The 22,159-nt window shown below is 69.2% G+C and overlaps 2 protein-coding genes across 2 annotated transcripts; one reads left to right on the plus strand and one right to left on the minus strand.

The window, feature by feature from the left end:
* Positions 1 to 11,005: 11,005 nt before the first annotated feature.
* Positions 11,006 to 16,944, plus strand: HOMER3 (homer scaffold protein 3). Its single transcript, XM_062178338.1, has 10 exons — positions 11,006 to 11,081; positions 12,426 to 12,481; positions 12,577 to 12,733; positions 12,890 to 13,021; positions 14,358 to 14,468; positions 14,807 to 14,928; positions 15,399 to 15,555; positions 15,899 to 16,009; positions 16,101 to 16,187; positions 16,738 to 16,944. The coding sequence occupies exons 2-10, from the start codon at positions 12,468 to 12,470 to the stop codon at positions 16,927 to 16,929; spliced, it is 1,083 nt and encodes a 360-aa protein (XP_062034322.1). The 5' UTR covers positions 11,006 to 11,081; positions 12,426 to 12,467; the 3' UTR covers positions 16,930 to 16,944.
* A 438-nt stretch (positions 16,945 to 17,382) lies between these two features.
* DDX49 (DEAD-box helicase 49) lies at positions 17,383 to 22,099 on the minus strand. Its single transcript, XM_062178744.1, has 13 exons — positions 21,932 to 22,099; positions 21,242 to 21,365; positions 20,873 to 20,958; positions 20,663 to 20,784; positions 20,320 to 20,507; positions 20,073 to 20,213; positions 19,709 to 19,784; positions 19,474 to 19,550; positions 19,287 to 19,384; positions 18,620 to 18,694; positions 17,979 to 18,067; positions 17,816 to 17,887; positions 17,383 to 17,713 (listed from the first exon to the last, which is right to left on the minus strand). Exons 1-13 carry the CDS (start codon positions 22,044 to 22,046, stop codon positions 17,594 to 17,596), a joined length of 1,383 nt encoding a protein of 460 aa, XP_062034728.1. The 5' UTR covers positions 22,047 to 22,099; the 3' UTR covers positions 17,383 to 17,593.
* Between the last annotated feature and the right edge of the window lie 60 nt (positions 22,100 to 22,159).

The raw sequence follows: 22,159 nt of genomic DNA on the forward strand, positions 1-22,159 counted from the left end.
TTCCGATCCAGCTCTCTGCTGTGGCCTGGGAAAGCAGCAGAGGATGGCCCGAGTGCCTGGGTCCCTGCACCCACGTGGGAGACCCAGATGGAGCTCCGGGCTCCTGGCTTCGGCCTGGCCCAGCCCTGGGCCGTTGTGGATCTGAGGAGTGAACCAGTGGATGGAAGATCTCCCTCTCGCTCTGTCACTCTACCTTTCAAATCTTCCTGAAAGACGGCAGGAGAGAGAAGAGGAGCCTGCTCCTAACTGTCCCCGGCACGGGTGGGGGAGGAGGGGCTCTTCCTGGTCCCCTGCCCCCCCTGGGTGCCCTCCCCCGGCTGGGGGGGGAGCGGGTGGTGCACTATGAGTGACGGCGGCCCAAGGCTGGTCCGAGGGAAGCCACACCCACAGGCACAGGCCCGCGGCGATGCCCGTCTGCTCCAGACATCTGTGCCCCGGCTGGGGCCCAGGCCACTGCTTCCTGAGTCCGGCGAGGGGGGAAGTCCGCACCGCTTCCGCCCACGGCCATTGTCCCCAGGCTGCTGCCACCGCCCACACCGCCGGGCAGAGTCCCTCTGTCGTCCTTGTCCATCCGTCTGTCCTTTCCTTCCTTCCTTCCTCCACCACGCCCTCCACACGCAGCGGGGCAGCTGGTGACACCCACGTCCCGTAGGGCAACGCCTGGCTCCAGTCCCCCAGTCCTGGGCTCTGCTCACGGGGGCGACCCCGATGCAGCCCCTGGCTCCTGGCTTCGGCCTGGCCCAGCCTCGGCTGTTCTAGGCGCTGCAGTCCCGCCCCTGAGCCACGTTGATCTCCAATCCTTCAGACAATCCCCGCTCCCAAAGCTCCACCAGTCAGACCTGGGGAGCCCCCACCCCGAGTGCCAGGCCTCTCTGTGCCTCAGTTCCCCCATCTGTACAGTCTCCACCATCCGCTGCTCCACTCCCCAGGTGGCCACAACAGCCCAAGGCTGGGCCAGGCCCGAGCCAGGAGCCAGGAGCTCCATCCGGGTCTCCCCCGGGGTGCAGGGGCCCAGGCCCTCGGGCCATTTCCCGCTGCTTTCCCAGGTGCATTAGCAGGGCACGAGACCGGAAGTGGAGCACCAGAGACTCGAACCAGTGCTCACAAGGGCTGCTGGCCGGCTTAGCCCACGGCGGCCCCCTACAGATGGGTCCTCTGGGGGTCTCAGGGCTGTCCGGAAAGCGAGATGGGGTTCAGAGTGACTTTCTTGTGGTGTGCGCGACATTGGGGCCCACGCCGGGGTCAGGACTCCGTGGGAACCAGAGGGCAGCCTGCAGGAGCAGCTGGGTGCCCGGCAAAAGTGGAGCAGGCGCGTGGCCGCGGGCGCCCGCACACACACATACACACACACGCACACACGGGGAGGGGGGAGGCCGGCCTGTGCCGGCTCCCGCGCCCTAGTTTCTTGTTTACCAGTCTGGGGCCATCACTTATTTTCAGATGGGAAGGTTTGTGTGTGGCCGCCCGCCAGGGCCCCCGAGCCAGCCATGCCCACAGCGGGAGTTTGGCTTGGGGAAGGAGCGCCCGGCTGCTGATGGACAGCCACGGCCCGAGACCCCCACGCCCCTCTGCCCGCGTGCCGGGCAGACAAACGAGGCTGTGTTTGCTGAAGGTTTAATTTAAAAAAAAAATTAATTTTATTTATTTGAAAGGCAGAATGAGAGAGAGGAGAGACAGACAGAGTTTCCACCCGCTGGGTCTCTCCCCAGATGCTCGCGACAGCCACGACGGGGCCAGGCTGAAGCCAGGAGCCTGGACCTCCACGCAGGGGTCTCCCACGTGGGCGGCAGGGCCCCCAACCAAGGACCTGCGCCATCGCCATCACCGCGGCCTCCCAGGGTGCGCATCCGCAGGGAGCTGGAGTCCGGAGTGGACCTGGGAGTCGCACCCAGGCGCTCCGACGCTGGGACGCGGGCGTCGCCAGTGGAGTTGGGGGCGGGGCCTCCACGAGGTGATGGACAGCCAGTGAGGCCTGGTGGCCGGGGGCCCTGGGCCTAGGGGGCTGAGGCTTTCAGAGAGGCGCAGAAACCCTGGGGGCCGAGGGCATTGGCCTTGAACTCGGGCCGAGCCAGCCTGCGCCCCAACAGATGTCCCGGGTAGTGGGGTTCGGGCGCAGCGGCCTCGCTTCTCCCCTCCCTCCCTGCAGAACTGGAACTCGGCCCCCAGTAAGCACGCACTGCCCGTGTGCCCCCGCCCCCGCCCCCGCTCCTGCCCCCCGCAGCTGCTCCCCGGTGACTCCTGTAAGAGCTGCACCAGTGTGCATCTGGGGGCGGGCCTGGGGGGCAGCGGGCGACGCTGCCACTTGAGATGCCCCATCCCCCATCCCAGGGCCGGTTCGAGTCCCGGCTGCTCCACTTCCGACCCGGCTCCCTGCTGACACGCCTGGGAAGGCAGCGGGAGATGGCTCCAGGGCTTGGACCCTTGCACCCACGTGGGAGACGCGGATGGAGCTCCGTGTTCTTGGTTTGGACTGGCTGGGCCGATCTGAAGCCAGGAGCCAGGAGCTCCATCCAGGTCTCCGAATGCAGGGGCCCAAGCACCTGGGCCATCTTCCATTGCTTTCCCAGGCCATAGCAGAGAGCTGGATGGGAAGTGGAGCAGCCGGGACTCAAACCGGCGCCCGTATGGGATGCCGGTGCTGCAGGCCGGGTCTTAAACCCGCCGCGCCACAGGGCCGGCCCCTAAACCGCTCTTCGTGAGCAGCGTTTGTCCATCTGTGCATGGCTTCACTCCCTGAGCACGATGTCACCAAGGCCACGTGCTACAGCGGTGTCAGGGCTGCCCTCCTCTTCCGGGCTGAGTGACCGTCCCCGGGCTGAGTGGCTGTCCCCGGGCTGAGTGAGCGTCCCCGGACTGAGTGACCATCCCCGGACTGGGTGGCCGTCCCCAGGCTGAGTGACCGTCCCCGGACTGGGTGGCCGTCCCCAGGCTGAGTGGCCGTCCCCGGGCTGAGTGGCCGTCCCCGGGCTGAGTGGCTGTCCCCGGGCTGAGTGGCCGTCCCCGGACTGGGTGACCGTCCCCGGACTGGGTGGCCGTCCCCGGGCTGAGTGGCTGTCCCCGGGCTGGGTGACCGTCCCCAGGCTGGGTGACCGTTCCCGGACTGGGTGGCCGTCCCCGGGCTGAGTGGCTGTCCCCAGGCTGAGTGGCCGTCCCCGGACTGGGTGGCCGTCCCCGGACTGGGTGACCGTCCCCGGACTGAGTGGCCGTCCCCGGGCTGCGTGACCATCCCCGGGCTGAGTGGCCGTCCCCGGGCTGAGTGACCGTCCCCGGGCTGAGTGGCCGTCCCCGGGCTGAGTGGCCGTCCCCGGACTGAGTGGCTGTCCCCAAGCTGGGTGGCCGTCCCCGGGCTGCGTGACCGTCCCCGGGCTGAGTGACCGTCCCCGAGCGGAGTGACCGTCCCCGGGCTGCGTGACCGTCCCCGGGCTGAGTGACCGTCCCCGAGCAGAGTGACCGTCCCCGGGCTGAGTGGCCGTCCCCGGGCTGAGTGGCCGTCCCCGGGCTGCAGGGCCCAGGCTACGCTCATCCGGGAGCAGACGCCCGGACCGCCCCGCCCTTCGGCTACTCTGACTCACGCGCCCTGAACAAGGTGCACGGTCGACTTCACCTCTCAGCTGCGACTCTGACCGTGTGGCCGGCAAGCCGGTGCTGGGGCCCAAGGACCGGGGCCACCCTCCACTGCTCGCCCAGGCCATAGCAGAGAGCGGGATGGGAAGTGGAGCAGCCGGGTCTTGATCCGGTGCCCACATGGGATGCCAGCACTGGAGGTGGTGGCTTAGCCCGCTGCACCACAGCACCGGCCCCAAGATTTGAGTCCCAACTCTGGCTTCCAACTCCAGCTCCCGGCTAGGAAAAAGTACTCAAGCGATTGGGCCCCGGCTGGAGTTCCTGGCCCCCAGATCCACCTGGCCCAGCCCCAGCTGTTTTGAGAATTTGAGGAGTGAGCCCCTCCCCCTCCCCTCCCCTCCCCCTCCCCTCCCTCCCCCTCTCTGTAGCTCAGCCTTTCAAGTAAACAAATGATTCCTTACTTTTTCTTTTTTTTTTGACAGGCAGAGTGGACATTGAGAGAGAGACAGAGAGAAAGGTCTTCCTTTTGCCATTGGTTCACCCTCCAATGGCCGCTGCGGCCGGCGCACCGCGCTGATCCAAAGCCAGGAGCCAGGTGCTTCTCCTGGTCTCCCATGGGGTGCAGGGCCCAAGGACCTGGGCCATCCTCCACTGCCTTCCCGGGCCATAGCAGAGAGCTGGCCTGGAAGAGGGGCAACCAGGACAGAATCCGGCACCCCGACCGGGACTAGAACCTGGTGTGCCGGCGCCGCAAGGCGGAGGATTATCCTAGTGAGCCGCGGCACCGGCCTGATTCCTTACTTTTAAAAGAACCTCAATGTTTAGATTTCTTTCTTCTACTTATAAAGATCAGATGCACAGAGACCGGAGCTGTGGCGTAGTGGGCTAAGCCTCTGCCTGTGGCACCAGCATCCCATATGGGCGCCGGTTCAAGTCCCAGCTGCTCCACTTCCCATCCAGCTCTCTGCTATGTCCTGGGAAGGCAGTGGAGGATGGCCCAAGTCCTTGGACCCCTGTGCCCATGTGGGAGACCCGGAGGAAGATCCTGGCTCCTGGCTTCAGATCAGCACAACACCAGACATTGTGGCCAACTGGGGAGTGAACCGGCAGATGGAAGACCTCTCTCTCTCTCTCTCTCTCTCTCTCTGTAACTCTGCCTCTCAAATAAATATATAAAATCTTGAAAAAAAATCCGACATGCATACCACACCCGCTTATTCACACCGCAGCCACTGGTGTGGAAGGCAAGGCGGGGCCCCACCCAGGCAGGTCAGGGCAGGAGAAGCGGAAGTCCACGTTCAAGCCGGGTCCACGGGGAGCGGGGAGGCGGGGCTCCTGCCTCCCGGCCGCCTCACAGGAGCTGCTGCTGCTCCCTGGTTTGTTTGTTTGTTTTAAGATTTATTTATTTAGTTGAATGTCAGAGTTACACAGAGAGAGGAGAGAGAGAGGTCCTCCATCCGCTGGTTCACTCCCCAGATGGCCACAACGGCCAGAGCTGGGCCAGATTGAAGCCAGGAGCCAGGAGCTCCATCCGGGTCTCCCACGCGGGTGCAGGGGCCCAAGGACTCGGGCCATCACCTGTTGCTTTCCCAGGCCACAGCAGAGAGCTGGACCGGAAGTGGAGCAGCCGGGTCTCGAACAGGTGCCCATAAGGGATGCCGGCGCCGCAGGCGGCGACCTGCCCCGCCGTGCCGCAGCGCCGGCCCCCACATCCCATTTAATGCGCCTGCGTTGTGGCTGTGGCCATCCCAGGGGTCGGCGCGGCGTCTTCCGTACGGCATCATCTTCATGCCAGCAAGTGGCGGCCTGGGGGCATCTGAGGTTTTTGGATGAAGGATGCTCAACCCGCAATAATAACAGCAACAAATAACAACGCTGGGCTTGGGCAGGTCTGCGTCCCCGGGCTCAACCCCGCGCGTCGGGCGAGGACTGGCCGGGTCCCTCCGCTCCCACCGGCTGCCCCAGGACCATCTGCCCCAAAGGCCGGCCTCGCCCCAGCTCCCAGGCCACGTCCGCCTGACTCAGCCCGGCTCGTCCTCCGGGGCGCCGGCTGCACCTGTCCCAGCGGCCCCGCCCCCGTCAGCAGAGCCGGCCGTGTTCGCGCGGGGCGGGGCGGTGCAGCCGGAGGACGCCCCCACGACGTCCCTTCCCGCGGGCTGGGCCCCCTCTGCCCGCCCCCACCCTTTGTTTTGTCTTCCTGTCTTCTACCAGGGGGAGGCCGCCGCGCGGGAGCCCCACCCCCACGGGCCAGGATGTGGGGGTGTGGCCCGGGACCCCCAACCCGCCCGGGGCGGCCCCCAAGCCACCAGGAGTTCCTCCAGGTGCCCCCCCCCCAGAACATTCTCAGCCCCTCCCTCCCCACCTCCTGCGCCGGAGGTCCCTCCACTGCGCTCTTTTTCCCATTTATTTATTTATTTGAGAATTATTTATTTCCTTATTCGCATTTTTATTTGAAAGACAGAAGAGGAAAAATTCTCCCGTCTGCTGGTTCACTTCCAGATAAAAGCAGCAGGCGGGGCTGCGCCTGGCGGAAGCTCGCAGCCAGGGGCGCCGGTTCGAGTCCCGGCTGCTCTACTTCCGGTCCAGCTTTCTGCTGTGGCCTGGGAAAGCAGAAGATGGTCCAAGCCCTTGGGGCCCTGCACCCACTGGGAGACCAGGAGAAGCTCCTGGCTCCTGGCTCCAGATCGGCACAGCTCTGGCCATTGCGGCCAGCGGATGGAAGACCTCTCTCTGTCTCTCTCTGTCCCTCTCTCTCTCTCCCTCTCTCTCTCTCCCTCTCTCGCCGTCACCCTGCCTTTCACCCAGGGACCCCCCCCCCCTTACCGCCCCCTGCAGCTCTGTCCCCGCCCTCTCCGCGGGTGGCTCTGCTCCTGGTGGGCGAGGGCTGTGTGTCAGGAAGCCCCCACCCCTGGACACCAACCCCGGCCCTGGGGGTGGGGGTCCCAGCCTGTACTGCCCCCTCCCTGGACAGTGCCCCCCCAGGACAGCCGGGACTCCCCCGGGGGCGCGCCTGGCCACAGCCTCTCCCCCCCCCCCCCCGCCAGGTGCCCCGGACCAATGCAGCCGTCTAGGGCCCCGTGCCCCCTCCCAGATCCGGCCCTCTGCTCCCCACCTCTTCTTCCGAGCAGGTGCCGGGACTTTGTGCTGCCAGGGGAGATGGGCGGGTCCCTGGGGGAGGGGTCTCTCTGCTCTTGGCCCCGCCCCCTTTCTGCTCTCGGCCTCAGTTTCCCCAGGGCCCTCGCTGCGTTTTCCTTTAGCGCTGGGGCAGGGCAGTCTTCTCCCAGGAGTCCTGTGGGCTACGCCGCGCCTCCTGCATCCATCGCGAGCATTTATCCAGCGCCGAGGGAATGCAGCGAGGCCCGGCCACGAGTCCCCTCCCCACTGCTGGGAGGCCTCCCAGGCATAAGGAGACGGAGCCGGGGGTGGAGCCGGCGTGGAACCCGGCGCCGGGACTCTCCCGGAAGCAGGTGTTTTCCGCCCGTGTCCGCTGACATTTCCGCCATAAGGCCCTGGGGTCAGCGCCCTTGGCCTTGGGAGGCAGAGGAAGGCGGGCAGGGGCAGGAAGGGGTTAACGCTTCCTCCCACAAGGGAGATGAGCCCAGAGCCCCCTTCATCCTCAAGGAAACCCTGGCAGCCTGAGGCCGCCCCCAGGGGGAGGGGTCCACTCCACACCCCACGGGGGGCCCCTTCTGCGGGTGTCCATGCCGTAGCCCCCGTAACCCCCTCTGCCCGGGTCTCACCCGCGTCCTGTCTGGGGCTCGTGGGCACCCGGGCCTCAGGGCCTTTGCACAGACTGCACCAGATCCACCCGCTGTGTGTTAGAGCCCTGCCCCTGGGGCCAGCGCTGTGGTGCCCTGGGTTAGGAAGCTGCCTGCTGCACCGGCGTCCCATAGGATCACGGGTTCGAGTCCCGGCTGCTCCGCTTCCAATCCAGCTCCCTGCTAACGTAGGCCCTGGCTCTGTGCACCCCTGCTGGGCCTGGGGGAGTCGGGGGCTGAAGCAGAGCTGGGCACAGACCCCCATGTCCTGGGGCAGGGTGGGGGTCGAGATTGCTGCGAGGGCTTCCTGGAGGAGGAGGTCGTGGGGCTGGTTTTCCAGGCCACACAGCCAAGGGGGGGCACCCAGAGGCCTGCAGCAGGTGCTGGCCAGAGGGGGCTCCCGGGAGTCCAGCCTGGGCTGGGGGGGCGGGGGCAGGGGGGTCCTGTGCCGGAGCGAGGCAGGAGGCGCCATGGCTGAGGCACCCTGCCGCGCGAGAACACTGGGTGCCCGGCGGCCCCCGCGGGGGGGGGGGAACGCGGCCCCCGGAGCCCCTCGCAGCTCTCTGTTCCCACAGCTGTTCCCGCGAGGCCCAGACGGAGCGTGGGAGGGGGTGGGCGGCAGGCAGCCAGAGCTGGGGAGCTTCCCAGCCGGGCAGGGCCTCCCTGGCGGAGGGCTCGCCGTGTCCCGGTGCCGGCTCCGCCCAGGATAAGAAATCCCCCCCCCATGCACCTGCCGGGCCTCAGCCCCCCCACCGCCTGCAGGATCCCCCAGGTTCCTCCAGCTTCCCCGCCCCCACCCCAGGACCTTTGCACATGCCCGGTGCCCAGCACATCCTGGCACTCACGCCTGTTCCGGCCAGCAGGGCCGGGGGAGCCTCCCAAGAATGCACAGCCACGCTGCAGGGTAGCCAGGTCTCTCTGCGGACCCTGCACAGCCCCTCTCCCGTGGAAAACACACCTCCCAACCAGGCCGCCAAGCCTGGGACCCCCAGCCCCCGGACGCCAGCCCCCCCCCCCCCCCCCGCCAGCCGCCCTCCCGTGGTGGCCGCGATTTCTCCGCCCCACTTTCTGTCCTCCCCCTGGACGCCGGCCGAGACTTCAAGGACGACGCGGCCAAAAATAATCGGGCCCCAACCTCCCTCCCGGAAATGGGGCGGCCCCGCCCAGCCACCTGGTAATTAGCGCACGTGGCCAATTAGGGTAATTAGGTCTGGGGCAACGGAACGCGGGTCCAGCCTGGATGTTTCCAGCCCCTGCCTCCTTTACCCCGCCCCCCACCCCGGACCTGGGGTCCTCAACCCAGGGCTGGGCCCCCTCCTGCCTGTTAACCCCTTCCGGCATGGGCTGGAAGTGGAAGGCATGGAGTGACTTCGCTCTGGCCTGGGTCAGAGGCCAAGTTCTGAACTTGAGGCAGGGTCTGCTGCGAGCGATGCCCCTGAGGCATCACACTCTCGCTCGCCCTTGACCCCTGGGCGTCCAGCCAGTGCTGAGAGGACATGGGTTTGTCTCAGCTCTTGAGGCCAGGGGGAGTCAGAGGTGGACACAGAGGTGGGGCTTTGAGGGGTGAATAGGAGTTTGCCAAGCGCCTAAAGTCTGGAAGCTGGACCAACTTGTTATGGCCGGGGGGGGGGGGAGGACAGGGGAAAGAAAGGGGCAGGTAGGGGCTGGTGTGGTGGCCCAGCCTCCCATACGAACACCGGGTTCGAGTCCCAGCTGCGCCACTTCTGATCCAGCTCCTGCTATGGCCTGGGAAAGCAGCAGAAGATGGTTGGAGTCCCTGGGCCCCTACACACACGCGGGAGCCCGAGGGAGCTCCTGGCTCCCGGCTTCAGCCTGGCCCGGCCCCGGGTGTCCTGGTAGGGACCGGAGTACCTGGGTCTGCGCCACCTGTTGCTCCCAGGGGTCTTGGCAGACGCTGGGGCTCCTGTCTCTCTGTGTGGGGTCTGCTGCAGGTCTGGCTTGATCCAGGAGCGGGACAGAGCCACACGGGAGGTGAATGGGAGCCGAACCGTGGCACGGACAGGCGTGGGACCAGGAGGCTGGGCCCCTGCTTGGGCCGAAGGGAGCTCTCCCGGGAGGAGCAGAAGCCCCTCTCCAGACCCTCGGACCCGAGACATCAAGGCAGGAGAGGGCTCTGGCTGGGGTGGGGGTGGGGCAGACACTCAGGGCAGCCCTTTCTCCTGTCCCCCACCCCCCTGGGGGAACAGCCAGGTCTACACCAGCTCCTCCCCGCCCTACCGCTCCTTCCAACCCTGCCAGCATCCGCCCATTTCTCAGGGGGGAAAACTGAGGTCCACACCCAGGGAGCCACGCCCACCCCCTCAAGCCCAGACTCAGCTGAGACAGCTTCAGGTCAGGGTTGCTCAAGGCCAACCGGGTGCCACCCCTCCCGGAAGCCGGGAACGGGGTTCAGGGTAGCCTCTCAGTGCTCGCTCGCTCACTCTCTCCCTCTCTCTCTCTCGCACACACAGACACTGTTGCTTTCTGCCTACGCTAGGAACAAAGTCAGCTCGGGCCCCTTGCCCAGCTGCTCTCCCCTCCCCCGCCCTGATCCCCACGTGGCCCCAGCGCGGAGCCCGCCCAGCACTCGGCAAACCCGGGGTGGCTTCCAGGAGCCTTGCTCGGGCCTGCCAGAAACGGATTTAGTTATTTTAAAAAAATGATTTTGCTGGTCCTAAGGAAAGGTCGGTCTGTGGACAGAACAGACCCCATCCCCGTGTTCCCCAGAGTTTGTGCCTTTGGGCCCGAGCTGGGAGCTAAGCCCTCGGCTGGCGCAGCGGCAGCTGGGCCGCGCCCGGAGGAGGGGCCCACGCACGGGTCGGCACCGCGCTCAGTACAGAGGCCCCTGGGAAGCCATGGGGCCGTCGGGGGATAGAGAGCCCCTTTCAAGGCTGAGAGAACCAAGGGAGGCCTCCTGGAGGAGGCGGACCACAGCGGAGCTGAGCCTCGGAACCCAGGCGCCAGAACGGAGCGCATCCGGGGTGGGGAGGCGCGGAGGCGGCCGGACCCTGGATTCACGCAACGGTCATTCGTGAAAGGTGGCGACCGGCTGCGCTGGGGGATTCTGGTTAGCGACACGGCGCAGGGGGGCTGGGGGGGGAGAGCCCCTGAGGCCGTGGGAAGGTTCGGGGGTGGGGCCCAGAGCCTCGGGGGCCCTTGGGCTGAGTTGTTGCAGGACCTGAACCCATGAACAGTGGGGGGGGGGGCCTCCGGAGAAAGTTCCAGAGAAAGGTGGGGGGGAGGGGCAGGCCTGCCCCCAGGCAGCGTGGGTCATTCCACCTCCGGGCCTGGGGTCCTCTGGGGAGAGCCAGGGGCCCAGGCCGCCCTGCCCCACCACGTCTCTTTTCGGTGGTAGCCCCCACGGAGCACCTACTGTTTGCATCTCCTGGGCACAGAATCCGCACCCAGCTCCCGAGCCCCGCCCGGCTGCCCCGGTGGCCCCCCCAGCCCAGGCCCGAGGGCGGGATCCCGCCCCCCCCCCCCCAGCTCTGTGCATCCGCCTGCTGTCCCTGTCCGGACGTCCGCCGTCCGTCCGTCTCTCCATCCCCACCCCTCCCCCGCCCGCCGTCGGGGGCCAGCAGGGGGCGCAGCGGGGCGGCCTCGGCGGCCCGGGGAGGCGGGGCGGGCGGCGGCCGCGTCGGGACCGGCCGCGATGGGACCGGAGGCGGCGCGGGCGGCGGCGGCGCAGACAAAGGCGCGGGCGGCGCGGAGGGCGCGGGCCCCGGAGGCTGGGAGCGAGCGGGGCGCAGACCCGGCAGGGTGAGCCCGGCCGGCCGATCCTGCGGCCGGGGCGCGGGGGGCCTCGGAGTCCCAGGGCCCGGGCGGGGGCTGGGGGGAGGGGGGAGCCGCGGGGCGATCCCCAAGTTCCGGACCTGGGGGCTGGGGAGGCGGGCGGCGCGAGGGGGCGGTCCCCGAAGTTCTAGATCTGGGCTTGGAGCGGCGGCCGAGGCGGGGGAGGGTCCCCGAAGTTCCGAAGTCGGGGGCCGGGAGGGGACGGCTGGGCGCGCGAGGTGCCCGAAGTTCCGCACCCGGCGTCGGAGGAGGCTGCGCGCGCGGGGTGGGGGGGATCCCCGACTTTCCGAGGTCCGAGTCAGCAGGGTGTCCCCGAAGTTCCGCGCCTGGCGGTGGGGGTGGCAGGGAAGGTGTCCCCCGGAGTCGCGGACCTGGGGCTCTCCGACGTCCCGAGGGGGGGCGCACCCGGGGCGTCCCCTACCCCCGCGGATGAGTCCCGGGCGCATAGGGTGTGGGGCCTCTGCCCCGGGCCCGGGGGGTGGCGAACCCCCCACCCCCACCCCGCTCCGGGAGCCCGGGCGCGCTCGGCGGCGTCCTGGACGCGTGACCCGTGGGTGAGTAACTTGTCCCAACGCCCCAGTCTCGGCTGGGGAGGGCCCGGGGCCGGAAGGGCACCTCTGCGGCCCCCCTAACCCCTGCCGCGCCCGGGACCCGCCCCAGGCCCAGGCCCAAGCGGCCGCCGCTCCCCCTGCCGGTGGGGGGGGGGGCTCCGGGTTCCGAGTCTGGGACCCCCGACAGCAGCGGTGTGGGAAGGGGCATCGCGGCCTCTGACCTCGGAGGTCCCCCGCGGGTGCAGGTCTGGGGGTCCTGGGGGCAGCTTTCTGGGGGTGGCGGCTAAGAGAAGCAACAGGGAGACTGGGGGACCCTCTTCTGCCCCCTCCTGGATCCTGCCCTGCCCCCGCCCTGGAGGGCACCTGCGTTGGATGGGGGGGGGGAGTCCCTGGGGATTTGGACTCTGTCTTCAAGGTGCGCCGGTGTCCCAGGGGGGCTGCTGGGGGGTGAGGGGTCCCCTCAGGGAGTTTGGTTGGGAGCTGGTTTCTGGGCACCTGGCAGCGCTCCACATTTTGGTGGAAGGCCCCTGGTTTGGAGACGGATGGGTGCTGGTGGGTCGTGAGCATAGCTCAGGATGGAGAGGGGGTCTTGTGGGGGGCGTCTCGTACCCAGGGCGGGATGTCAGGGGCCCCCGAGCGCTGCCCCGGGACAGGGGAGGGTGGGACCCCCTTTTCTCCAGCTCTGCACTTTCCTGATTGAAGGTCTGTGCACCTGCTGGTGGCTCTTAGGGGATGCTCACAGCCCCCTTCCCCCCTACAGGGGCCAAACCAGCCGCTCCGGCCACCCAGCCCGGTCTGACCAATGTCCACAGCCAGGTGAGCGCCCAGCTCCCCTGACCCTGAGCCCAGCCCCCCGGGGGGGGGCACCCAGCACGGCCCTGCCCCCCACTAAGCACCCTCTGCCCGCCCAGGGAACAGCCCATCTTCAGCACTCGGGCACACGTGTTCCAGATCGACCCGGCCACCAAGCGGAACTGGATTCCCGCGGGCAAACATGCGCTCACCGTGTCCTACTTCTACGATGCCACCCGAAATGTCTACCGGATCATTAGCATCGGAGGCGCCAAGGTCGGGGGCGTGGTCCCGGGGGTGGTCCCCCCACCTTGCCGTGTGCCGCGGGGCATGGGAACCCCCCCACTGACCCCTGCGAGGTCAAATGGGGGAGAGAGTTTCCAAGGTCACCGTTGTCAGCGCCTGTCAACTTTGCCCCCATCCCATCCCCAGGCCGTCATCAACAGCACTGTCACCCCCAACATGACCTTCACCAAAACCTCGCAGAAGTTTGGGCAGTGGGCGGACAGCCGCGCCAACACCGTCTACGGCCTCGGCTTTGCCTCGGAGCAGCATCTAACCCAGGTGGGCCTGGGTCTCTGTTTTCCCAGGCTGCAGAATGGGCGCGCAGAATGAGCTGAGTCCGGTTCCCCTGGTTCGAGCCCCAGTCCTGCTGGCTCCTTGCTCCTAGGGGGACTCTCCCTGCTCCTCTTTGGGGACTCGGATGCTCATGGTTGCCGTGTGGGACCCTCGGGCTGTCTCCGTGCACTGGCATTTTATTTAAAGGCCAAGGGACAGAGAGAGTCTTCCATCCACTGGTTCTCTCCCCCCCAGCTACGGCAGCCGGACAGAGCCGGGCTAGGCTGAAGCCAGGAGCCAGGAGCTGCAGCCGGCTCTCCTGCGCAGGTGCAGGGGCCGGAGCACTTGGGCCATCCTCCGCTGCTCTCCCAGGCGCATGCGCCAGGAGCTGGCTCGGACCCAGCGCTCTGACGTCGGGGGAGGGGCGCAGGGGTCCCACGCGGTGGCCTCCATCCGCCGTCCTGTCCGCTCCCTGCTCTGGCCGGGAAGATGGGCTCGCCGGCTTCCTCCCAGGAGCCTGGCCCGCCCTCAGACGAAGGCCTTTGATTTCTGGGAGTGGGACGACACGGGGGTCAAAGGTCATCTGCCCCTCCCCCGAGAGCGGTCCACGGTTTGGGGGCTGTTTGGCAAAAGATCATTATCCCCCAGGGGGCTGTTCAGGGTCCCGGTGTTTTTTGCGCAAACACCTGGCTGTGTGCCTGTTATTTTCTCTTAAAAATTATTTTTCTACTAAGGATTTTTTTTTTTTTAAGCAGCTTACCCTTCCTGGTAAACTGGTCAGTGTGGATATTTAGTACCGGAAAACAAGAACGGGACAGCTGCTTTCTTACTGAGTGCCCCCGCCCGCTGCACCCCCAGACCCACACTCTCTGTTATGAAGGGAGGGGGCCCCTGCCTGCGGCGCCGGCATCCCATGTGGGCGCCGGTTCGAGTCCCGGCCGCTCCACTTCCCAGCTCCCTGCTGTGGCCTGGGAAGGCAGTGGACGATGGCCCAAGGGCTTGGGCCCCACGTGGGGGTCCTGGCGCAGCCGTGGCTGTGGTGGGCATTTGGGGAGCGAACCAGTAGATGGAAGACCTCTCTCTCTCTCCCCCTCCCCTTCCCGGCACTCCCACCGTGGCTGGGGGGATTAATGCCACCTCCGTGAACGCCCCACCCGCGACGGGGCCCACTCTGCTCGTGGGGACATCATTCTCCAGGCCTGTGCCCCCTGCTTCCTGTTTGTGGGCTCAGGGGATGCGCAGCCCCCAAGGCCCCTCCCACAGCGGCAGAGCGGTGTGCGTGGGGTGCTGTGGGGGGCGCTGGGGGTCCCGCTGACCCCTGCCCCTCCCCTCCTCCCTCCAGTTTGCGGAGAAGTTCCAAGAAGTGAAGGAAGCGGCCAGGCTGGCTCGGGAGAAGTCTCAGGACGGAGGGGCCGAGCTCACGAGCCCGGCTCTGGGGCTGGTCTCCCACCAGGTCAGCCCCGCCTCCCCGCCACCGGCCGGGGGGCCGCACTGGGCTCAAACACAACCCAGAGCTGTGGGGGCGTGGTCACCAGCCCCTGGCGGGCGTGGTCACCAGCCGGGTGGGGGCAGAACCGCAGTGGGGTCTGCACCTACAGGGTTGGGTGAAAGGGGTGCGGGCAGGGTGGGGGGCCCAGGGCCCCCAGGGAGCCACGGAAAGCGGTCGAGGAAGGGAGGGGCGGGCCTGCCTGGGGTCTTCTCCATCCACGCGGATCCCCACATCTCTGCCCGGTGACACCCGCTTGGACACGTCCCTGATGGACACCGCCGCCCACCTCGCGCCCACCGCAGGTGCCTCCCAGCCCGCTGGTCAGCGCCAATGGCCCCGGCGAGGAGAAGCTGTTCCGCAGCCAGAGCGCCGAAGCCCCCGGCCCCACCGAGCGGGAGCGGCTCAAGAAGATGCTGTCCGAGGGGTGAGGGGCGGCGAGAGGGAGGGGGCGGCCCCTGGCAGGCGGGGCCGGCCCCGCCTCTCACCTGGAGGAGGGGGGATCGCTGGCCCCGCCCCTCTCACGCCGCCCCCAGACCCAGTGAACCCAGCGACACTGCCTGGCGCCCTATCCTGGCCACGCCCACCAGTGCCCGCCCCCAAAGCCAGGCCACGCCCCTAGCCAGAACCGTACTGCCGCGCGCCCGCCCTTGGCCCCGCCTCCGCCCCAGCCAGGCCACGCCCGTTAGCCAGCGCCCACTACGGCGTGCCCGCCCCAGCAGGCCCCGCCCACAGTGCCGCCCCCAACCAGGCCACGCCCTCTAGCTAGCGCTGTACTACCAGTGCCCGCCCTTAGCCAGGCCCCGCCTCCGCCCCGCCCACCCCTCACCAGGCCACGCCCGTTAGCCCCGCGCACTCCCGCTCGCCCGGCCCCTGCCGACCCTAGCGTCTCCGCAGCTCGGTGGGCGAGGTGCAGTGGGAGGCCGAGTTCTTCGCGCTGCAGGACAGCAACAACAAGCTGGCCGGCGCCCTGCGAGAGGCCAACGCCGCCGCCGCCCAGTGGAGGCAGCAGCTGGAGGCCCAGCGCGCGGAGGCCGAGCGGCTGCGGCAGCGGGTGCGGGCGCCCCTCCCTCCCGGAGCCCCCGGCTGGCCCTGGCGACTGTGGGGAGACCCCACACACACACCCCCAACACCGCAACCCCCGCGTTCGCGCGCGAACCGTGTTACCGTGTGCCCTGGGTCCACAGTCCGTTGCCCGAGCCTCAGTGTGTTGCTCTGTAAAATGGGTCTAAGACCCACCAATCTCAGAGGGGGGGTCCTTGTACCCGAAAAGTCCAAGCTCCCCAGAGGCGCCCCAGCCAAGGCCGTGAGCCGCCGTGGTGGGCGTGCAGAGCCCGGGGCCGGGGGCTTCGGGGAGCTCGGGCTGAGGCGCGGGGGTTTCTCTTCCTGTCTCCCAGGTGGCTGAGCTGGAGGCCCAGGCTGCTGCCGAGGCCACGGCCGTCAGCGAGAAGGAAGGGCAGGGCCAGTCGCTGGAGCAGCTGGAGGCCCTGGTGCAGACCAAGGACCAGGTCGGCGGGGACACGGCCCCCGGGGGTCTCCCTCCCGCGGGGCGGGGGCGCCGGGCCCCCCGGGCAGGGCCAGACGAGCACTGTCTTCCAGGAGATCCAAACGCTGAAGAGCCAGGCGGCCGGGCCGCAGGAGGCGGCGGACGCTGGGCAGCGCGAGGAGACCCAGCAGAAGGTGCAGGTGCGGGAGCGCCCCGCGTGGCCGCGCCGGGGCCTGCGCTCACCCTCTGTCTCAAGTCACGGAGCCTACGGGCTTTTTTAAGATTATTTCAAAGGCAGAGTTACAGAGAGGTCTTCCATCTGCTGGGTCACTCCCCAAATGGCCTCAATGGCCAGAGCCAGGGGCTCCCCCCGGGTCTCCCGTGCAGGTGCAGGGGCCCAAGCACTCGGACCATCGTCTACTGCTTTCCCAGGCTCCCTAGCAGGGAGCTGGATCGGGAGTGGAGCAGCCGGGACTCGAACCGGCGCTCCAGTGGGATGCCGGCACTGCGGGTGCGGAAGCCTGCTGGCTGGCTTGGCTTTCGCGGAAGGATTTTTCTGACACTCGGGGGCGCCTCCTGTGGGCCCAGCACGTGCAGCTTCCCGCCCCCGCCCCAGGAAGAGCAGAGCTGGGGGTGGGGGCAGGGTGCCCGCTGGGCACCTGACCTGGAATGAGCGAGGGGGCGGCAGGGGTGGGGGGTCACGGCCATGGCGCTCAGGTGCTCCTGCCTGCCCTCCCCCGCCCCCCGCAGGACCTGGAGACGCGCAACGCGGAACTGGAGCAGCAGCTGCGGGTGGCCGAGCGCAGCCTGGAGGAGGCGCGGGCCGAGCGGGAGCGGGCACGGGCCGAGGTGGGCCGGGCCGCGCAGCTGCTGGACGTGCGGCTGTTCGAGCTGAGCGAGCTGCGGGAGGGCCTGGCCCGCCTGGCCGAGGCCGCGCCCTGAGCTGGGGGACGCCCTCGGCGAGGGCCTGGGGGTGGGAGACACTGCCCGACGGCTCGGTCCCGCCTGGGGCACACGGGCCAGGCCGCAGGCGGCGCCGTCGGGCCTGTCCGCCCTGGCAGGGACCAGGGGGCCGTCCGAGCTTCTCCGTTGTGTAGACATTTCTAGACTCCCCAGGCCACGCGCTGGGGTCGATTACATTTCTAAGCCAGGCTGCGTGGTGTGGTGTGTGGGGCCCCATGGGGTGCGTCTGGGTGGTTCTGTGTCCGCGTGGCCATCGGGAGCCACAGGGCGGGGGCGGCCAAGTGCCCACGGGCCTGGCCGGCTCCCCTGGCGCCGCTGCCCCGTCCCCGTCCGGCCGTCGCGGGCCGAGGTGGCCCGGCCGTGTCCACCCGGGCCCGGGGCCTTGCAGCCGCAGTGGCCGGGGTCAGATCCTCCCCCGAGGGCCACACCGTGTAAATCAAAAGCCCCATTTATTGAGCACCGCCTGTATACCAGGCACCTCTGGGCGGGGCGGCTGGGACTGGCGTTCGGTCCCACGTCGAGGCTCTGAGAAGGGGCCCACGGGCCCCTGCGGCGGCTGAGTGTCCGGGATTCCGCCGAGGGGGCTGCGCAGGGGCGCTGGGCGGGGCCCCGCTGGGCGGGCGGGTGCGGGCAGGCGCCGCGCTCAGGCCGGGGCCTTGCGCTTCCGCCGCTGCAGCGTGCGCTCCACCTTCTCCCGGAAGCGCCGGTTCTTCTGCCGGATCTTGGCCAGCTCGGCCTTGCGCTTGGCCTCCAGGTCCGGGTCCTGCCGTGGGAGGGGGGCACGCGGAGGCGGCGGCTGAGCGGGGGCACGGGCCAAGCGCAGGGACCCCGCCCCCCGCCCCCGCCTGCGCCCCATCGGCCTCGCCTTGCCCTCCAGGATCAGCTGCTTCCGCTTGTTGATCTCCTTCTTCTCGTCGAAGTGGGCGGCGTCCAGCTTCTGCGGGGCGGGGGGCGGGGTCAGGGGCCTGTGCCTCGCTGGGGGTGGGGGAGCCGCCCACACCCTGCGCGCCGCGCGCCCCTGCACTCACAATCTCACACTCCCGCCGCACCACGTTGACCTGCGTGAGAATCTGTAGCACCTTGGCCTCCTCCACCGGGAAGTCCTCCAGCTTCTTTTCTGTGGGGCATGGGCGGGGGGTGGGGCATCAGCTGGGTCCCTGCACCCACGTGGGAGACCCGGATGGAGCTCCTGGCTCCTGGCTCTGGTCCGGCCCAGCCCTGGCTGTTGCGGGCATTTGGGGAGTGAACCCACAGAGACACAGAGACGGGGCCTGCCCTGTGCTGGGTCGCTCCCCAGAGCCCACAGCGGCTGGAGCCGGGCTGAGGACAAAGCCAGGAGCCAGGGGCTCCATCCGGGTCTCCCATGGGGGTGCAGGGGCCCAAGGACTGCAGCCCTCCCTGTGGCCTCCCAGGGTGCGCATGCGCAGGGAGCCAGAGCCAGGACTTGAACCCAGGCGCTGGGCTTCCGGACACGGGCACCTCAACTGCTGGGCTACACCCACTGGTCCGTTAACTCCTCTTCCTGAGTGCCCCCCCAAGGACCCTTGTCTTGGAAGGGCTGTGCTCCCCAGGGGAGATGTTTCCGGGTTCCAGCAGGGCCAGGGGGCCCGGGGGCTCCGCCCACACCCACTCACGCCCGTGCCCTGGGGCCCCGCCCGCGCCCACTCACTGATCTGCTCCTCGATGGCGTGCACCAGGTGGATGTCGTACTGCGTCACCAGTGTGATGGCCTGTCCCTGCCGCCCTGGGAGGCACACGGCGTCAGCGGCCGGGGGCGGGGCTAGGGGCCGGACTGGTTTCCCTTTTCAGCTTGTCTGCTGGGGGGCTCAGGCTAAGCCTGCCAGTGATCCGCCCCGGCCCAGATCCCCGCACCCCCGGTTTCTCTGCCCCCATTTCTGGGACAGTGACCCATCCGGGGCCCAGGGAGCAGGTGGGACGTCCCCACGGCCACGGGGTCAGGGTGCAAGGGTTTGAGCCCCAGGAACCCCCGTCCCCTGGCTCCAGGCATGAGAGAATCCCACTGGACACCATGGCCCCGGGCCAGGGTCACGGCGAGGGGCTGAACTTGGCCCCTGAGGCCACAGGGGCGGCGTCCCATCTGCCCCGGCTCTGCCTGCCCCTGAACCCGGGCCGGCAGCCCTGATGGGGAGGCAACAGGGAGCGATGGGGACTGGGGCAGGGCGTGCCACGTCCCTGGGGACGGCCGCCTGTAGGCAGACCGCCCCCTGCCCTTGCTCCTGGAAGGAAGAGCCCCCCGCCCCCCGGGTTTTCAGCGCTGCCTCCCGCCCTTTTCCGACCTTGGGGGCGGGGGCTGCAGGAGCCCGGGCCGCCCTCACCTGCGCGGGCCGTCCGGCCGACGCGGTGGATGTAGATCTTGGGCAGCCCGGGCGTGTTGTGGTTGATGACCACCTGCACAGCGGGGATGTCCAGGCCCCTGCAGGCAGAGGTCGCTCAGTGCCTCCGTGCAGGCGGGGAAACCGAGGCAGGCTGGAAGCCGCTCCCCACCCCCGCCCAGCCGCTCACCGCGAGGCCACGTCCGTGGCGATCAGGATCCGGTAGATGCTGGACTTGAACTTGGCCAGGGCAGCAAAGCGCTCCTTCTGCTCCGGGTCGGGGAGGGGGGTCAGGAGTGGGTGGGGAGCAGGGCCCCCCCCCCCGCGGGAGAGGCCGGGCCACTGAGCGACAGGGCGGAGGGAGGCGCGCAGGGCGCACGCGCGGCCGAGAGCAGGCGGCAGGGGGCGCTGCGGGGCCGGCTCACCTGCTTCATCATGGAGTGCAGGGCCACCGCGGGGAAGTTGAACTTGCGCAGCATCATGCACAGGATCTGACAGGTCCTGGGGGGACGCGGCGCCCGCCCTCAGCCCTGGGAGGCTGCTCCCGCCCCGGCCACCCGCGCGCCAGCGGGCGAACCATGGCTGCTCCCGCCCTGGCCACACCATGGCTGCTCCCGCCCCGGCCACCCGCGCGCCAGCGGGCGAACCATGGCTGCTCCCGCCCTGGCCACACCATGGCTGCTCCCGCCCCGGCCGCCCGCGCGCCAGCGGGCGAACCATGGCTGCTCCCGCCCCGGCCGCCCGCGCACCGGCGGGGGAACCATGGCTGCTCCCGCCCCCTCAGCTCACTTGCACGTGTTGGTGAAGACGACGATGGCCCAGTCCTCGTGCTCGTCCTGGAAGCCCTGCACCAGGTGCACCAGGTACGCGTCCTTGACCCTCTCCGGCACCAGCAGGTAGCGCTGGTCCAGCTGCTCCACGGTGCGCACCCTGGGGCGGGCGGGGGGAGACAGGCGGGACCCCGAGCTGCAGCAGCGCAGTGGGCGCGGGGCGCCCTCCCCCCAGGTCCCGCCCCGCCCGGCGGCCGCTCACTCACGGCGCCTGCGCCTCCCAGAAGAAGGGCTGGTTGGTGGCCAGGCCCTGCAGCTCTCGGAGCGTGTCGGTGAGCGTGGCGCTGAACAGCAGCGTCTGCCTGCGCGCCGGCACGGCCGCCAGGATGGTCTCCAGGTCCGCGGTGAAGTCGGTGCAGCCCTGTTCCAGCAGCCGGTCGGCCTCGTCCATCACCTGCGGGGGCGGGGCGGCGCTGACCGTGGCTCCCTCGAGGCCACCTCCTCCGGGAGGCCCTCCCTGCCCGGCAGCCCCCGCCCCAGTGCCCAGCGGCCTGGCCCCCCACCCCGCACGCCCCGGCAGGTGCGGCGCGTGCGCGCAGGCCGGCTCACCAGGAAGCGGATCTTCTTTATGCTGAAGGTGTTGGAGCTGCGCAGGTGGTCAGCCAGGCGCCCCGGCGTGGCGATGACCACGTGCGGCTTCCGGGAGAGCTCCAGCGCCTGGGCCACCATGTCTGGGGGCAGGGAGCGAGGGGCGGGGCTGGGCGCGGCTCGCAGGCACAGGCCCCCCCCAGCCCTCCCCAGGACCCCCCCACCCCGTACCCATGCCACCCACGATGATGCAGTCCTTCAGGCCCAGAGGCTTCCCGAGCACCCGGAACTGCTCGGCGATCTGGTAGGCCAGCTCCCTGCGGGCACGGAGGGCAGAGCGGGGTCACGGAGCCGCCCCGCCCCCACCCCGTATCCCTATCTCAGCAGTGACCTCGGCGTCCCACGGGCCACGGAAGCCCAGCGCCGGGCATCGCCCAGGTCTCCGGGTCCCCTCTTCCCTGGCCCCGCCCACGACCCTTCCCCCAACTTGTCCCTTGCTTTGTCCCGGCTGCCCCACTTCCGGCAAAGCAGCAGGGGGTGGCCCCGGGGTGCTTGGGCCCCTGCACCCACACAGGGTGGACGTCCCGGGGGCAGGCTCACCTGGTGGGCGTCAGGACCAGGCAGAAGATGCCGTAGGGGTCCTCGGACAACTTCTGCAAGACGGGGAGGACAAAGGCCGCCGTCTTGCCGCTGCCCGTCTTGGCGCAGCCCAAGCAGTCCCGACCTGGGAGAGGGCAAGGCGGCGTGGGGCGGTGGGTGAGTGGGTGCGCCGCCCACAGCTAACAGGAACCGGGCGGCCCCTCCCCTGCCTTTGCCATTCCCGCGGCGGGGAACCGACAAACCTAGAAGGCAGGGGATGCTACGGACCCGTCCAACAGGAGGGCGGTTTTCCGGGAAGCAGCGACTTGGGCCAGCACCTGGGCTGAGCTTCTGGAGTCCAGAGTTTCCCCCACCCCGACCCCCTGAATTCCAGCCCCTGGATACCCGAAGCAGTCACCCCCTCAACCTGCGCGCCCCTCCGGAACGGCACAGCTGGGCCGGGCCGGGGGCGCAGCCCGAGGTGGCCCCGGGGTTCGGACGGCCTCAGTGCCCCCTGTCGAAGGCGACAATGCCAGCGAGGTCCACGCCACGGATCGCGCCCGGCCCGCGCTCGCAGAGCCTCCAGAGCGAGTCAGTCACGCGTGCGGCCTCGATGCCGGCACCGACCCGGGCTCGCCCGTACCCCAGCCCCCTGGCACCTGCCTGGCTGGGCAGGGGCAGCGAGGCGCCTCCGGGGGAAGCCGCACTCACCCTCCAGGATGGCGGGGATGCAGCCGAGCTGCACGGGCGTGGGCTGCTTCAAACCCAGCTGCCGACACTGTTCCACGAGCCACGAAGACAGCCCGAGCTCCGAAAAGCCAGCCATCCTCGCAGGCGGCCACGGGGGCCGAGGTAAGCCGCGCTTCCGGCGCGCTCCGATGACGTCGCGCAGCGCCCTTCGGGTCCCAGCCTCGACCACATCCTCCTCTACGTCCCCGG

Source organism: Lepus europaeus, chromosome 20, assembly GCF_033115175.1.
Source record: "Lepus europaeus isolate LE1 chromosome 20, mLepTim1.pri, whole genome shotgun sequence".
NCBI lineage: Eukaryota > Metazoa > Chordata > Mammalia > Lagomorpha > Leporidae > Lepus > Lepus europaeus.

Excerpts from the sequence above, each read along its gene's own strand:
- HOMER3 (XM_062178338.1), top strand. Across the intron at positions 12,734-12,889 it reads TTAGCATCGGAGGCGCCAAG|GCCGTCATCAACAGCACTGT; the intron begins GTCGGGGGCGTG and ends TCCCATCCCCAG. Across the intron at positions 14,929-15,398 it reads AAGAAGATGCTGTCCGAGGG|CTCGGTGGGCGAGGTGCAGT; the intron begins GTGAGGGGCGGC and ends GCGTCTCCGCAG.
- DDX49 (XM_062178744.1), bottom strand. The coding sequence starts at position 22,046 with ATGGCTGGCTTTTCGGAGCTCGGGCTGTCTTCGTGGCTCGTGGAACAG. Across the intron at positions 20,214-20,319 it reads TTCTGGGAGGCGCAGGCGCC|GGTGCGCACCGTGGAGCAGC; the intron begins GTGAGTGAGCGG and ends CGCCCGCCCCAG. Across the intron at positions 18,695-19,286 it reads CGGCCGGACGGCCCGCGCAG|GGCGGCAGGGACAGGCCATC; the intron begins GTGAGGGCGGCC and ends TGTGCCTCCCAG.